Below are 18,911 nucleotides of genomic sequence, written 5' to 3' on the forward strand. Positions count from 1 at the left end.
AGCCCCGCCCTAACACCAGAACCACTGATCTTGGTGCTATGAAATTCACAATTTTAGAAAAGGCATTCTCATAACTATGTACATGTACTTGGTTAGTTTATTTACATGTAATACCCAGAAGCAGAGAAGAAGATTTTCAAAGAAATAATGCATTTTTTTCTATATAATCTGTATAGCCCGCCCTTGCATTAGAACCCCTGAACCTGGGGCCATGAATTTCACAATTTTGGTAGAGGACTCAATGCTGATTACAATCATCCCAACAGTTTGACTGCTTGATGTCCAAGAGTAAAGAAGATTTTTAATGATTGCATTAATCTTAGTGGTTTGGCCCCATCCCCAGGCCCCATGGGGGCAGGAATCATGAAATCCACAATATTTGTTCCCCATCACCCATAAATGCTTTATGACAAAACTGGTTGAAATTCACTAGGTTGAGCGGTTGCAGACAAGAAACTGAAAATGTTAAAATGTTAACATACGATGAACGTCGCTCAATGACGGATGAAAACAGATAGCAATAGGTCATCTGAATTTACTCAGGTGACCTATTGCTATCTGTTTTCATCATCTGACCTAAAAAGCGTAAATGACCCAAATCTGGTTATACTTGATAATTCTGCCAAAAATTAGAGTAATTCCTTATAATTTAATTTTAAAATAATTAAACAACTGTGGATGTAAAATTGTGTTGCTCTTTATAAGTTCAAATTTGCCACTTAATACTGTGAATCACTTTTTATTCACGAGAACTTTAATTTCGCGTAATTACGAGAGACAGTGTCCTCGCAAAAATAAAATTCTCACGTATAATAGTATTCCTTAAGATTATATATAGCATTAACCAGAATTCGTGAAAATTTTGTCTCGCTAATCAAGAGTCAATGTCAATCTCGCGGAAATAAGGTGTCGCGAAAATTTAGTGATCTACAGTAATACAAAACCTAGTAATAGATGTGATGGGAAATTAGGGGGAGGTAATAACTGATACACAGACCTAGTAGCCATGATGGTTTGTTTACATGAGGTAAGAACAAGCTACTGTTTGAAGTTAAAGGTACATTTATTAAATCTAGAATTTTCCATGAATCCCAAGGATTGGAAATGAGGGGATTGATGGATACAGATGATTCAGCTGGTTGTCAAAGGGGGGGGGGTTCAATCAATGGGATGTTGTTAGAATACATACAAAATTAAATTATTTAAATAAAGCCATAAACTTTTAAAAGTACAACATAGGTCTGACAGAGTGATTTAGTTTTCAGTTGACATACTATATCAGGGTTTTCCACATCTGAAAAATTAACCATGGAGGAAGCTGCACAAAGGCAAAATGTGACCGAAAACATGAATGCGTGTTATTCAATGATTGGTTTTACAATATTTAAACTTAACCACTGCAACACAAAACGTTGAAATAATTAACCAACAATTTTTAAAGTTAAAAAAAATAATTACTTTGAAAAAAAAAGGATCATGTATCTTACTTCACAAATGTACCAAAATTTTTCCAAAAAAATTTGAAGGAATTTAAGGTATGTCAGTCGTGAAGTTTGTTAAATCAAGGATTTTTTGAGAAGTATATTTTGGATAAGTACTCATATAGAGTATTCAAAATCGCAGACAAAACAGGGGGTCAGTGATCATCTTGTTGATCTAGGTTACAATGAAGTTGACCTTTTTGCACTTAAATTTCAACTCTTTGGTTAATTACTTTAGCCTTTATCATATTTTATCAGATGTAACCATGGCAATATATATGATTTTATTTAGCGTAAAATATGTTGAATAATATTTATAACTGAATGAACAAATATTGCAAATTACATGAAATGCGCGTAAATTATTGTGTGACCTTTTTGCACTAAAAAGTAACATTAGTAAATTATTGTATGACCTTTTTGCACTAAAAAGTAACATATTTGGGGTATTAAAAAACTAAATAGGCAATAAAACATTTTCTTAAATCAGGCTTTTTACGACTTGAGTGCTAATCAGTCACACGTATTGAGTACTTTAAAATAATGAAAGAAAAAATTGGGGTCAGTGAGGTTAATTTTGAAATATTGGTCAAAATATGTGATTTTCAAGTGAACCAGAAGTCTCTGTCGAGACTGTAGCTCTACTGGTTTGTACTTATCAAAAACCATTGCACTATTTTATGTATCTTTGTGTAGTCTACATGTGTGCCAACTACTTTTGAAATCAAACTAAAACTGTAGAAGGAGTAGTGTTTTAAAAGAATTTCACAGAAAATTCCATTTTTAGTAACCATGGTAACACAGTTCATCGAAATCAAAAACCGATGCACTATTCTATGTATCTTAGTATAGTCTACCTGTGTGCCAAGTTAAATTGAAATCAGACCAAAACTGTAGAATGAGTAGCGTTTTAAAGGAATTTCACAGAAAATTCTATTTTTAGTAACCATGGCAACACCGTTCATCAAAATCAAAAACCGATGCACTATTCTACGTATCTTAGTGTAGTCTACTTGTGTGCCAAGTTATATTGTTATCAGACCAAAACTGTAGAAGGAGTAGCGTTTTAAAGGAATTTCACAGAAAATTCTATTTTAGTAACCATGGCAACACCGTTCATTGAAATCAAAAACCGATGCACTATTCTATGTATCTTAGTGTAGTCTACTTGTGTGCCATGTTATATTGAAATCAGACCAAAAGTGTAGAAAGAGTAGCATTTTTCAGGAGTTTCACAGAAAATTCTATTTTTAGTAACCATGGCAACACCATTCATCGAAACCAAAAACCGATGCACTATTCTTTGTATCTTAGTGTAGTCTACTTGTGTGCCAAGTTATATTGAAATCAGACCAAAACTGTAGAAGGAGTAGCGTTTTTAAGGAATTTCACAGAAAATTCTATTTTTAGTCACCATGGCAACACCGTTCATAGAAATTAATAAAGTGCCCCGCCACAGCATGATACGCCCGTCAAATATATTGTTCAATAATCATAAATTGGTTAAGGTGCAAGAAAATCAGATAACCTTGATTAACAGATTGACACAGATTTCAATGATCTAATTTCCATTTCTTATCATGTTTAAAATATTTATTTCAATGAACACATGTATAATTAGTTTTCATTATATAATACAATACTAATTTAGTTTTAATCATACATTAAATATCAATTTGTTTTAATTACATTACACCAATTGAAAGATCTTTATCTGGACTATAGCCATCAAGAACTCTTAATTAACACAAGCAACTATGAGGCCATTTCTTTTTGCCCAGCTCCCAAGAGATTAAAGATAAAGATAACAGCTGCATTTTCAGAGATCTGCTCTACCACTTAGCGCCTGACAATAAACTCATTAATTTCTCTCTATTTCTGCTATCAAAATTCTTCTTGACCAGTGCTTGATAATTATGCCCATGGGACAAACTGAATTCCTCCTCTCAAAACATTAACATTTGTTACAGATTGCTGTTAAAGAATATGATGAAAAATAAGTTTTTACTTTATTTAACATCTTTTCATAAGGATTAGTTTTAATCATATTATACAATATTAAATTAGTTTTTATCATACACTGTACCTTAAAGCATCAATTGAAAGATCTTTTTCTGAACTAGCCATCAAGAACTCTTAATGAACACAAGCAACTATGAGGCCATTTCTTTTTGCCCAACTCCCAAGAGATTAAAGATAAAGATAACGGCTGCATTTTCAGAGATCTGCTCTACCACTTAGCGCCTGACAATAAACTCATTAATTTCTCTCTATTTCTGTTATCAAAATTCTTCTTGACCAGTGCTTGATAATTATGCCCATGGGACAAACTGAATTCCTCTCAAAACATTAACATTTGTTACAGATTACTGTAAAGCATATAATGAAAAAATAAGTTTTTACTTGATTTAACATTTTTAAACAAGGATACAACTATATTTTTACATTTTTTAAGATTATGAAATTTAAAATTTTAAAGACTAAGTTTTTTAAAAAAATTCACTTAAATTAAAGGTCACAGTGACCTTGAAATAGGCCGCGACACACCTTCTACCTAAGATGCATAAACTGGCCAAGTTTGATGACTCTGAGTCTAATAGTTTTCTAGTTATGGGCCGGAAAGGATTTTTCCATATTTGGCTATAACTTCTTAATTAAAGGTCAGAGCGACCTACTTTTTGTGCGCGACACACCTTCTACCCAAGACGCATCAGATGACAAAGTTTGATAATCCTAGGCCTAATAGTATTAAAGTTATGAGCCGGAAACGAAAAAGCTAACAGACGGACAGACGGACAGACAGACGGACACGAAGCCTATAACATAATACGTCCCGTCTGAAGACGGGCGTATAAAAACCGATGCACTATTCTATGTATCTTAGTGTAGTCTACTTGTGTGCCAAGTAATACTGAAATCAGACTAAAATTGTAGGAGGAGTAGCGTTTTGAAAAATTGTTTACAGACAGACGGACAGACAGATGGACAGACGGACGGACGCCGGACGCATTACTATCGCATAAGCTCTTCTGGTCTCTGACCAGTAGAGCTAAAAATGGTGTAAATTTTATCTTGACTTATTTGACATATCTTCATTTTTTGGCAAAGTTTGTTGAAGGAAGGTGTAAAACTTGTTTTAAAAATATAAATTAATAATTAAGACCTACATTAAATATTCCTAGCAATATCATAATGGTAAATATTCTCTGAGTAAAAGTATGTGAGGCCAAAGTTCCAAGATATTAAATTTAATAAATATGCAGATTAAATTTTACAGAATTATCTGCCAAATATCCTTCCAACACAAGAAATTGTCCCTCATAAATCTTGGTTCTTTGTGGCTTTTTGAGCAGTTTTTCAGTTGAATGTTAAAACATTAACATTGTTGAAATTAAATATGCTATAAAAATTGAATTTTAATAAAAAGTTTTGAAGTAAGAGGTTCTGCATGAACTTTTCTAAAAGCTGACGAGTGACATACCTTAAAGAAAATCTTTTGATACAGTAACCATGGCAATATTATTTTGAAACTAATAATTATAAAAACCATTGTAGTCCATTGTATGAAATGATTTGTTTAAGTATGACTATAACAGATGAATGGGTAGTATTTTTTTTTTTAAGTTAACACACAAAAAAATATCTGGACCAGTGTTCCTCTTAGTTTCTAAATGTTTTATTTTTCTAGATATTGCATTTTTTAACCATAAGTCTCTGTTGAGACTGTAGCTCTACTGGTTTGTACTTATAACAAAGGAAGAGAAAAGAAGTCATTGCCATCAGACCAAAACTGTAGGAGGAGTAGTGTTTTAAAGGAATTTCACAGAAATTTCTATTTTCAGTAACCATGGCAACATCTTTTGTTGAAATCAAAAACCGATCTACTAAATCATGTATCAGAGTGTAGTCTACTTGTGTGCCAAGTTACACTGAAATCAGACCACAACTTTTGGAGGAGTAGCGTTTTAAAGGAATTTCACAGAAATTTCTATTTTTAGTAACCTTGGCAACACCGTTCATCGAAATCAAATACTGATGCACAATATTATGTAGTTTAGTGTAGTTTACTTATGTGCCAAGTTATATTGAAATCAGACCACAACTTTTGGAGGAGTAGCGTTTTAAAGGAATTTTACAGAGATTTCTATTTTTAGTAACCATATCAACAACGTTCATGGAAATCAAAAACAGATGCAATATCTTATGTATCTTAGTGTAGTCTACTTGTGTGCTAAGTTATATTGAAACAGACCACAACTGTAGGAGGAGTAGCGTTTTAAAGGAATTTTACAGAAATTTGCTAGTTTTAGTAACCATGGAAACACTGTTCATTGAAATCAGATAATTGAAGCACTAAATTATGTATCTTAGTGTATTCTACTTGTGTACCAAGTTATATTGAAATTAGACCAAAACTGTACGAAGAGTAGCATTTTAAAGGAATTTCACAGAAATTTCTATTTTTAGTAACCATGGCAACACTGTTCATCAAAATCTAAAACCAATGCATTTTAATAATTATGTATCTTAGTATTGTCTACTTGTGTGCCAAGTTATATTGAAATCAGACCAAAACTATAGGAGGATAGCATTTTAAAGGAATTTCACAGAAATTTCTTTTTTTTAGTAACCATGGCAACACTGTTCATTGAAATCTAAAACTGATGCAATAAATTATGTATCTTAGGGTAGTCTACTTGTGTGCCAAGTTATATTGAAATCAGACCAAAACTGTAGTAGAAGTAGCGCTTTAAAGGAATTTCATAGAAATTTCTATTTTTAGTAACCATGGCAACACCTTTCATCGATATCTAAAACCGATGCACTAAATTATGTATCTTAGTGTAGTCTACTTTTGTGCCAAGTAATATTGAAATCGGACCAAAACTGTAGGAGTAGCATTTTGAACCAGACCAGAAGTCTCTATCGAGACTGTAGCTCTACTGGTTTGTACTCATAATAAAGGAAGAGAAAAGTAGCAGTTGGGACATAAAACTTTCCAAAAGCAATAAATAAAATAATGATCCTTGATTAAGTCTCTTTTTGTGACAAGATTATGATAAGACCACAACTGTAGGAGTAGCTTTAATAAAATTTTACAGAATTTTCAATTTTAATTACCATGGCATCATCGTTCATCAAAAACACAAAACTGATAATTATGTATCTCAATGTAGTCTACTTGCATAACAAATTATATTAAAATCAGACTAAAACTGTATTTGGAGAAGCATTTTAAAAGTATTTCATGGAAATTTCTATTTTTAGTAACCATGGTAACACTGTTCATCAAAATCTATAACCAATGCATGTAATTATGTATCTTAGTATTGTCTTCTTGCGTGCCAAGTTATATTGAAATCTGACCAAAACTGTAGGAGAATAGCATTTTAAAGGAATTTCACAGAAATTTCTATTTTTAGTAACCAAGGCAACACTGTTCATTGAAATCTAAAACCAATGCACTAAATTATGTATCTTAGTGTAGTCTACTTGTGTGCAAAGATATATTGAAATTAGACCAAAACTGTAGGAGGAGTAGCATTTTGAAGTATTTCACAAAAAATTTCTATTTTTAGTAACCACAGCAACACTGTTCATCCAAATCAAAAACCGACAAACAGTATTATGTATCTTAATTAGTGTAGTCTACTTATGTGTCGTTATATTGAAATCAGACCAAATCTGTAGGACGTGTAGCATTCGAAAAGTATTTCATGGAAAATTCTATTTTTAGTAACCACAGCAACACCGTTCATCGAAATCAAAAACCGATACTCAGAATTATGTATCTTAGTGTAGTCTACTTGTATGCCAAGTTATATTGAAATCACACCAAATCTGTAGGAGGAGTAGCATTTCAAATGTATTTCATGGAAATTTCTATTTTTAGTAACCACGGCAACATCGTTCATCGTAATCAAAATCCCTTACACAGAAAACTTGTATCTTAGCGTAGTCTGTGTGTGTGCCAAGTTATACTGAAATCAGACCAAATCTGTAGTAGGAGTAGCATTTTAAATGTATTTCACAGAAATTTCTATTTTTAGTATTTTAAACCACGGCAACACCATTCATCAAAATCAAAAACAGATACATACAATTATGTATCTTATTGTAGTCTACTTGTGTGCCAAGTTATATTGAAATCAGACTAAAACTGTAGGAGGAGTAGCATTTTGAAAAAAAAGTTACAGACGGACAGACAGCTAGACAGACGGATGGACGATGGACACATTACTAATCGCATTTATACAAAGGAGTAAAACTGTCTAAAAATTGCTTACAGACAGAAGGGCAGACAGAGAGCTAGACAGACAGACGACGGACAAAATGTGATCAGAAACTCTCAATTGAGCCTTCGGCTCAGGTGAGCTAAAAAGATGATCATCATCAACTGACTAAGTTTGATGATCATAGGAATAAAATGTGCCCAAAATACATCTAAAACAAATTAGTGATCATCACTAGTTGACAAAAGTTTGATGACATAGGACTTAAAGAATCTAAAATATTCCTCTAAATTAATTAGTAAAAAAAAATCCCAGAAAAATTAGAAAAGAAGTTTTCTGTTACCAATTTTGAGTCAACATGATATGAAGTCCTAATTGACAAGATTTGATGATATCAGCCCTTAGTTAATAACGTTTTAATAAATGGTCATGTAGCATAAGCTCTTTGAGCTTCTGACTCAGAAAAGCTAAAAATCTATATTAACAAGATGTGTTTGTGAAACACTGATGCCCCCGTATGGCAACATAGCAAAGATTAAACTTTTCTTACATACAATTTAAATTTGATGGTATCCAAAGTAAGGTCTTCTCACAAGAAATACAACTGTAAAATTTGTAATGCCTAGCAACACCTTTTCAAGAAATATGGCCAAGGATAAATTTTTGCAAGGTAAGTCAAACTCCAGTGTCAAAGTTGATGGTTTCTAAAGAATGGTCTCACAAGGATTATATGTGTGAAGTATAACAGCCATAGCCTTAACTGTTCAAAAGTTATGACCAAGGCTCAAGTTTTTAAAAAGTAGATCAAACTCAAAGGTCAAAGTCAAAGTTCTTCATATCCCATGAAAGGTTTTATCACATGGATTAAATATGTGAAAAATGAAAGCCCTGTCTCTTACCCTTCAAATGTTATTGTCAAAGTTTGTTTTTAAAAGTAGGTCAAACTTCAAGGTCAAGTTCAAAAGGTAAAAAATGTTGGCATCCAATGAAAGGTCTTCTCACAAGATATTACATTTGTGAAGTATGAAAGCCCTTGCCCACATCGTTCAAAAGCTCTGGCAAAGGTTAGTTTTTTTGTAAAGTACATTAATCTCCAAGGTCAAGGTCAGAGAAATTGGTATCCAATTAAAAGTCTTTACACAAAGAATACATATGTGAAGTATAAAAAGTCTTAGTATCTACCGTTCAAAAATTATGACCAAAGTAAAAGTTAAATATTTTTGTGCAATTTGAGGTGTGTCAAACTTCAAGGTCAAATTTGTTGGTACCAAAATAAAGGTCTTGTCATGAAGAATATACATGTGAAATATGAAAGTCATAGCTCCACTAAATCAAAAGTTATGAGCAAGGTTCAAGTTATTGCGAACAGCTAGACAGACGGACGGCCACAAAAAAAATATATACCCCTAAATCTTGGATTACAGGGGCATAAAAAGATTTATGTATTTCTTTATTAATTCTGACTGTGTCCCAATTTTATTGAAATAAGATAAAATCTAGAGACCCTGTATTAATTTATAAACCCATACTCTTTTTCTGATCAAACACACTAAGTTAACAAATTAAAAAACAACAGACTACATATTGAAACTCAACTTTATTCACACACATTTCTGTAATAAATATCATCAAAGGAAAACAACAACAACAGGGGGTTTTAATAATAATATATTATCTTTCATTTACCAAAGAACTGAAATTCACAATTCTGATCAACTAGACTAACTACAGATTCTTGTAAACTAGAGTACTTCATTACAGATTCTTGTAAATTGGAGTAATTAATTACAGATTCTTGTAAACTAGATTACTTTACAACATATTCTTGTAAATTGGAATACTAACTAAAGATTCTTGTAAATTTGAATAATTAACTACATATTCTTGTAAAATAGAGTACTTAACAACAGATTCCTATAAACTGGAGTACTTAAGAACAGATTCCTATAAGATGGAGTACTTAACAACAGATTCCTATAAATTGGAGTACTTAACAACAGATTCCTATAAAATGGAGTACTTAACAACAGATTCCTATAAATCGGAGTACTAAACAACAGATTCCTATAAACTGGAGTACTTAACAACAAATTCTTGTAAACCAGAGTACTTAACTACATGCAGATACAGTTAAACTGGAGTACTACACTACAAATTATTGTATACAGGAGTACTCTACAGATACAGTTAAACTGGAGTACTACACTACAAATTATTGTATACAGGAGTACTCTACAGATACAGTTAAACTGGAGTACTACACTACAAATTATTGTATACAGGAGTACTCTACAGATACAGTTAAACTGGAGTACTAAACTACAAATTATTGTATACAGGAGTACTCTACAGATACAGTTAAACTGGAGTACTACACTACAAATTATTGTATACAGGAGTACTCTACAGATACAGTTAAACTGGAGTACTACACTACAAACTAGAACTGTCCAATAGGGACAAATACCCCCGCTGGGTTTTTCAGAGTAGGTGCCAATTCAGAAATATTTTATGGATCTAGTAAGAGGTGTTCACTATTGTCTAATAAAGTGCCCCGCCACAGCATGATACCCCCATCAAATATTGTTCGATAATCATAAATTGGTAGGGTGCAAGAAAATCAAGTAACCTTGATTAACAGATTAATTGACACAGATTTCAATGATCTAATTTCCATTTCTTATCATGCTTAAAATATTGTACATACATCTCTAAGAGACTTACAGTGTAGGGATTAATTAAAACAAATAATACATCATATAATTCTAAACTGGCTGTGTTAGAGCTTAACAAATATCCATCTGCAGCTTTCAATTGTTTATTGCATATTTTATGAAATAATGGAAATGCTACAGTCTAATGAAAAAAATCAAAAATTAATTATTCTTTAGACTATAAAATTCTAAGTGAGACATGACTGCAATTTGTTGCAGATATATAAAAATTGAAATGTAATTTTTTTTTTAATGAACACATGTATAATTAATTTTAATTATACATGTATTATTCAATACTAATTCAGTTTTAATCATACACTAAAACATCAATTTGTTTTAATTACATTACACCAATTGAAAGATCTTTATCTGAACTACAGCCATCAAGAACTCTTAATTAACACAAGCAACTATAAGGCCATTTCTTTTTGCCCAACTCCCAAGAGATAAATTAAGATAACACAGCATGATGCTCTTGTTAGTTAACTCCCAACAATGAACTCATTAATTTCTCACTAATTTGACATGCACATTTCTGCTATCAAAAATTCTCCTTGACCAGTGCTTGATAATTATGCCCATGGGACAAACTGAATTCCTTTCAAATCATTAACATTTGTTACAGAATTTGTTGTAAAGTATATGATAAAAAATAAGATCTTACATAACTTAGCATAATTTAATAAGGATACAACTATCTTTTTACATTTTTTAGGATTATGAAATTTAAAATTTTAAAGACTTATTTTTAAAAAAAAAATCACTTAAATTAAAGGTCACAGTGACCTTGAAATAGGTCGTGACACACCGTCTACCCAAGATGCATAAATTGTCCAAGTTTGATGATTGTAAGTCTAATAGTTTTCTAGTTATGAGCCAAACAAAATCACAAAATAAAAAAGAAAAAAACGCCTGTAAAATGCAGAAAAATCATCCAATCATGATGAAAATCCCAGGTGCACACCTTCATATGGTGAATAATAAGTGTATAAATTTTCAGACAAATCCATCCAACAGTTTCTGAGAAACGGTCCAGACAAAATCTTGTCTACAGACAGACGGACAGACGGACAGACAGACGGACATGGTGATTCCAATATACCCCCCTAAACTTCGTTTGCGGGGGTATAATTATTCTATACAGGAGTACTCTACAGATACAGTTAAACTGGAGTACTACACTACAAATTATTGTATACAGGAGTACTCTACAGATACAGTTAATCTGGAGTACTACACTACAAATTATTGTATACGAGAGTACTCTACAGATACAGTTAAACTGGAGTACTACACTACAAATTATTGTATACAAGAGTACTCTACAGATACAGTTGAACTGGAGTACTACACTACAAATTATTGTATACAAGAGTACTCTACAGATACAGTTAAACTGGAGTACTACACTACAAATTATTGTATACAGGAGTACTCTACAGATACAGTTGAACTGGAGTACTACACTACAAATTATTGTATACAAGAGTACTCTACAGATACAGTTAAACTGGAGTACTACACTACAAATTATTGTATACGAGGGGTGTTAGAAAAGTTCGCGGACAAGTTCTATTGTGAGCGCGCTATTTCCACAAAACCGGTCAAACTTTCCAGATAAAATCTTTACCTTTTTTCCAATAAATATAAAAGACTTTGGTGATCTCCGGTGATTATTGAAAAATGCACAGTGTTTTTATTTTGATAAAACTTGCTTCACGGAGCATGCTATATTTTGGCACGTTTACATCACAAAGACTTTTTATTAAAATTAAAAATTGCACAAATGTAGCGCAAAGAGATTTATGATATTTTACCTGCCGCTAAAGTATTCATGAAACGTCATTGGGAGAAATTTTCAGATAAATTGGAGGGTATATGACTGTTTTATAGCCGTTTATAAATGATCAACACGTAAAAACACAGCCAAAAATCGGAACGTCATTGAGCGTCATGGAGCACTGCAGTACGTAAAAATTATGTATGAAGACTGGAAAATGTCTAAAAAGAGATAAAATGTTCAAGATGCTGCCGGGAATTTTCTACACCTACAAAGGACACGTTTTCAAATGGTTGTAGCTTCATAAGAATGGAAAGATTAACATTTTGAATGATTAACTACATCGATACTTCAATACCCCCGTGTCGCATGGACGTTGCGTTGCGCCTATATGGTTTTGCACAGTTTCCATACCCGATCGATTAACTGCATATACTTCTTTAAAGATCTCAAAAATATCCGAATCAGTACAAAAGACATGTTAGAAAAAAAATAACATGTCTTGATATAGATATTCAATTTTAAAGTCGAAAAAGATGAAATAAATCTGAAGAAATGAAAGATTTATAGAACTGCGATTAAGCTTAACGGGTTGAAATCTGGTTGTCACGTCGCCTAACGTCAAGTGATTGCTCCGTGAATCCCATGTCCTCATAGTAAAAATCGTTGTTAATTTTCAGATTTTATCATATGGACCTGATTTTTTACATACAAATAAACAAAATGTAGGAAATTACTCAGACATAGGTCATACTTCACAGTACACAATAGATTTTCCGTAATTCAATGTGTCCGCGAACTTTTCTAACGACCCTCGTACAGGAGTACTCTACAGATACAGTTAAACTGGAGTACTACACTACAAATTATTGTATACAAGAGTACTCTACAGATTCAGTTAAACTGGAGTACTACACTACAAATTATTGTATACAAGAGTACTCTACAGATTCAGTTAAACTGGAGTACTACACTACAAATTATTGTATACAGGAGTACTCTACAGATTCAGTTAAACTGGAGTACTACACTACAAATTATTGTATACAAGAGTACTCTACAGATTCAGTTAAACTGGAGTACTACACTACAAATTATTGTATACAGGAGTACTCTACAGATACAGTTGAACTGGAGTACTACACTACAAATTATTGTATACAGGAGTACTCTACAGATACAGTTAAACTGGAGTACTACACTACAAATTATTGTATACAAGAGTACTCTACAGATACAGTTAAACTGGAGTACTACACTACAAATTATTGTATACGAGAGTACTCTACAGATACAGTTAAACTGGAGTACTACACTACAAATTATTGTATACAGGAGTACTCTACAGATACAGTTAAACTGGAGTACTACACTACAAATTATTGTATACAAGAGTACTCTACAGATACAGTTAAACTGGAGTACTACACTACAAATTATTGTATACAGGAGTACTCTACAGATACAGTTAAACTGGAGTACTACACTACAAATTATTGTATACAAGAGTACTCTACAGATACAGTTAAACTGGAGTACTACACTACAAATTATTGTATACAGGAGTACTCTACAGATACAGTTAAACTGGAGTACTACACTACAAATTATTGTATACAAGAGTACTCTACAGATACAGTTAAACTGGAGTACTACACTACAAATTATTGTATACAGGAGTACTCTACAGATACAGTTAAACTGGAGTACTACACTACAAATTATTGTATACAGGAGTACTCTACAGATACAGTTAAACTGGAGTACTACACTACAAATTATTGTATACAGGAGTACTCTACAGATACAGTTAAACTGGAGTACTACACTACAAATTATTGTATACAGGAGTACTCTACAGATACAGTTAAACTGGAGTACTACACTACAAATTATTGTATACGAGAGTACTCTACAGATACAGTTAAACTGGAGTACTACACTACAAATTATTGTATACAGGAGTACTCTACAGATACAGTTAAACTGGAGTACTACACTACAAATTATTGTATACAGGAGTACTCTACAGATACAGTTAATCTGGAGTACTACACTACAAATTATTGTATACAAGAGTACTCTACAGATACAGTTAAACTGGAGTACTACACTACAAATTATTGTATACAGGAGTACTCTACAGATACAGTTAATCTGGAGTACTACACTACAAATTATTGTATACAGGAGTACTCTACAGATACAGTTAAACTGGAGTACTAAACTACAAATTATTGTATACAGTCACGTAACTAAAATTTTGGTTGACTAATATACTGAACTGCATACAGATTCTGGTTTTCTTAGTTACTAAACTACAAATGCTGCTTGATTGGAATACTTAACTACAGATAAAGTACTTATGATGAGGGATGACTGGATAACCTAACTACAGACCCTCATTATTACTAGGAGTGTTTAACTTTACATACTCTGGTTCATTGGAGTTCTTGACCTCTAACTATTAACTGTTATATTCAACAAATGAGATATGATTTTGAGACATAGATTAACGTTAACTTGATTTCTTAATGATTGGTCCTCATTAATTAGGCATTCCTAACCACAGGCTCCCATTCTGTTCTCATCCAGTCCTCAGAGCTGTCACTACAGAATTAACATCAGTGTTTCTAGACATGAAATATTTAACACTAGAGCAGGGTTTTGCAAAAATAACAAAACTGAACCAAAAATATTAATCTTACATATCAACAACAGAATTAATTTGGCAGCCATGCAGGTATATCACATTTCTCTCACAAATTCAGGATTTTCTTTGTGCTTTAAAATGGCTATTCAGACTGTGACCTCTTTTACTTGTCCTAATACTCCTAAATCCTATACTTAACAGGACAAATCAGGTACTCTTCTTGGTTTCCTCTGTAATCTCTGCCACAGCTATATCATCTTTTAGTGCCTTCATATAATGCCATGTTTCTCTTAACAATTTTCTTTTCTGAAAGGGAAATTTTTAAATGAAAATGGGTGTATATAATATTTACCCTTGTAATCAAAAGTCGAAAATATACTTCAACAAGAGGCCAATGGGCCACCTCGCTCACCTGAGAATCTTTTGTCATATTGTTCTTTACCAGATTTCCCCCTTGTAATACATATTGTGGCCCCGCCCAACCCCCGGGGGTCATGATTTGAACAATTTAGAATCTACACTACCCCACAATGCTTACACATGAGTTTCAGCTTTTCTGGCCCAGTGGTTCTTGAGAAGAAGATTTTCAAAGATTTTTCCTAAATATTTCTATGTAAAACTTTGATTCCCCATTGTGGCCCCGCCCTGCCCCCGGGGGTCATGATTTGACCAATTTAGAATCTACACTACCCCAGGGTGCTTCCACATCAGTTTCATCTTTTCTGGCCCAGTGGTTCTTGAGAAGAAGATTTTCAAAGATTTTTCCTATATATTTCTATGTAAAACTTTGATTCCCCATTGTGGCCCCACCCTGCCCCCGGGGGTCATGATTTGAACAATTTAGAATCTACACTACCCCAGGGTGCTTCCACATCAGTTTCATCTTTTCTGGCCCTGTGGTTCTTGAGAAGAAAATTTTCAAAGATTTTTCCTATATATTTCTATGTAAAACTTTGATTCCCCATTGTGGCCCCGCCCTACCCCCGGGGGTCATGATTTGAACAATTTAGAATCTTCACTACCCCAGGGTGCTTCCACATCAGTTTCAGCTTTTCTGGCCAAGTGGTCCTTGAGAAAAAGATTTTCAAAGATTTTTCCTATATATTTCTATGTAAAACTTTGATTCCCCATTGTGGCCCCGCCCTACCTTCGGGGGTCATGATTTGAACAATTTAGAATCTACACTACCCAAGGGTGCTTCCATATCAGTTTCAGCTTTTCTGGCCAAGTGGTTCTTGAGAAGAAGATTTTCAAAGATTTTTCCTATATATTTCTAGGTAAAACTTTGATACCCCATTGTGGCCCCGCCCTACCCCCGGGGGTCATGATTTGAACAATTTAGAATCTACACTACCCCAGGGTGCTTCCACATCAGTTTCAGCTTTTCTGGCCCAGTGGTTCTTGAGAAGAAGATTTTTACAGATTTTTCCTTTATATTTCTTTGTAAAACTTTGATTCCCCATTGTGGCCCCGCCCAACCCCCAGGAGTCATGATTTGAACAATTTAGAATCTACACTATCCCAGGGTGCCTGCACATAAGTTTCAGCTTTATTGGCCCAGTGGTTCTTGAGAAGAAGATTTTTTAATGACCCCACCCTATTTTTGTCTTTTCTTGATTATCGCCCCTTGTGAGGGGACTTGGCCCTTCATTTTAACAATTTAAATTCCCCTTCACCCAAGGATGCTTTGTACCAAGTTTGGTCAAAATTGGCCCACTGGTTCTTGAGAAGAAGTCGAAAATGTGAAAAGTTTACATACGGACAGACAGACAGACAGACAGACAGACAGACGGACGGACGACGGACAAAATGTGATCAGAAAAGCTCACTTGAGCCTTCGGCTCAGGTGAGCTAAAAATCACAAATGATATACACATGTATATCATCTTAATGTGTCTTACAAAACTTGAAATTTCAGAAAGATATACGTTATAATTTGAATTTTTTTAAAGTAATACATTCAGCAAAATATTGATTAAGAATTATTAAAACAAAAGTGATATATTACAAAACAGGGCAAAATTTTTGTTTATAACAATTTAAGACACCCATGGGCCTTAATTTTTACCTCAATTATTTATTTCTATGAGTGAGTAATGAAAGGGGACAAACTTTTGTCAATGTATGGTAAAATTTCTATTTATTATACCCCCCCCCCCCTTAAAGGTGACAGGGTATATATAGTGATTGGGATGTCCTTCCCTCTGTCTGTTACGCTTTGGGATACTCATTTCTTATCTCCTCTTATACCATTCAATGAAGTTTTAAACTAATGAAACTTTCACAGATTTTTTTTATCGCCATTGTGATCTACTTTACTTTTTGATCTGACACTTGTTTCAGGTCTCCCAGTGCAAAACATGGACTTATATACCCATAGGAGAGGCAGGGGGTATCATTTAGTGAGCTCAATACTCACAACACCTCTAGCTTCATAAAACTCTATTCTTTAACTATGGCCCCTGAAAACTCACATGCATCACTATCAAAAAATCAAAAAAAAACTACACTGCCTAAGAATGCCTCCATATAAATATCATCAACTTTCCTGTTACTAAGGAGAATATTTTTAATAGATTTTGTTCTTTATATTTAAATTCTGTTATTCAAAATTTATTTAAGAAATAATGTGCATATCATCTTTAAACATTTATAAGGCTATAAATACGGGTACATTTGTGACTTATTCATACATGTAGATTTTATACATGTATTTGCCTCATTATAATTTTATTGTGTTTAATGTTTTATTTTTCAAACTCAAAGCCACATGTTGATGCATTGATTGCACATAAACCCTTTAGGATGTCACAGAGAAATTACATTTAACATTTAAGAAGTGAGGAACCCATGTTTATAAAGATAGAATATATATAGTTCAAAGTACTGTAAATCCTTTTTTATTCGCGAGAACATTATTTTCGCGTAATTACGCGAGACAGTGTGCTCGCGAAAATTTAATTCTCGCGTATAATAGCATTCCTTATGATTATCTAGAGCAATAACCATGATTCGCGAAAATTTTGTCTCGCTAATCAAGAGTCAATGACTATCTCACGAAAATTTAGTGATCTACAGTAGTTCAAAGTCGATATCACACAGGTGTAAATAATTATAAAAGAAAAAAGAAAATGGTTTAAAATTTCATTCAACCCCAGCGCAGGTCTGATCAGGCTCAATATTTTGATATAATGTGTACAATGATAATATCCATTATCCATAACAGTCTGAAATATGTAAATATTGTTCCTGAGAAAACTTGCTCTCTATAATCTTTAAAGCTAAAATTGTTGAAATTTTGTCCATTTTGTCCTCTTTCTAAACAAGAGGCCCATGGGCAACATCGCTCACCTGAGCACTGTGGCTAGGAAAAAGTAGAAATTGGTTTACTACTAAAAAGTTTAAATCCAAATGTAGTCCCATGGCCAATCTGAGCACTGTGGCTAGGAAAAAGTAGAAATTGGTTTATTATTAAAAAACTTAAATCCAAATGTAGTCCCATGGCCAATCAAGCCTTTGCTATTCTTGAGAAGATGATTTTTAAAGAATTTTTCTAAATATTTCTATGTAAAACTTTGGTCGGCCATTGTGGCCCCGCCCTACCCCCGGGGGTCATGATTTGAACAAACCTGAATCTACACTACCTGAGGATGCTTCCATATAAATATGATCAATTATGGCTTTGTTATACTTGAGAAGAAGATTTTTAAAGAATTTTCCTATATATTTCTATGTAAAACTTTGGTCGGCCATTGTGGCCCCGCCCTACCTCCGGGGGTTGTGATTTGAAAAAACTTGAATCTACACAATTTGAGGATGCTTCTATATCAAATATGATCAATTATGGCTTTGTTATTCTTGAGAAGAAGATTTTAAAGAATTTTCCTATATATTTCTATGTAAAACTTTGGTCGGCCATTGTGGCCCTGCCCTACCCCCGGGGGTCATGATTTGAACAAACTTGAATCTACACTACCTGAGGATGTTTCCCCATAAGTTTCATCTTTGCTGGCACAGTGGTTCTCGAGAAGAAGATTTTTAAAACAT

At 33.3% G+C, this 18,911-nt stretch overlaps 1 protein-coding gene across 2 annotated transcripts in view; it reads right to left on the reverse strand.

Annotated features, from left to right (window-relative positions):
* Positions 1 to 18,911, reverse strand: part of LOC134271872 (glutamate [NMDA] receptor subunit 1-like) — a 59,861-nt gene that overhangs the window by 2,553 nt on the left and 38,397 nt on the right. Inside the window, exon 17 of one of the 2 annotated variants that reach the window (XM_062754086.1) lies at positions 14,422 to 15,170. The exons of the other annotated variant lie outside the window; for it this stretch is intronic. Coding sequence (XP_062610070.1) covers positions 15,072 to 15,170 — 99 coding nt within the window. The 3' untranslated portion in view covers positions 14,422 to 15,071. Of the gene's footprint in view, positions 1 to 14,421; positions 15,171 to 18,911 lie in introns of those variants that run through there. 2 annotated transcript variants of the gene reach the window in all.

The sequence above is a fragment of the Saccostrea cucullata genome, unplaced genomic scaffold (assembly GCF_032062105.1).
Source record: "Saccostrea cucullata isolate Sc308-1 unplaced genomic scaffold, CSIRO_AGI_Scuc_v1 ctg635, whole genome shotgun sequence".
In the NCBI taxonomy this organism is placed as follows: Eukaryota; Metazoa; Mollusca; class Bivalvia; order Ostreida; family Ostreidae; genus Saccostrea; species Saccostrea cuccullata.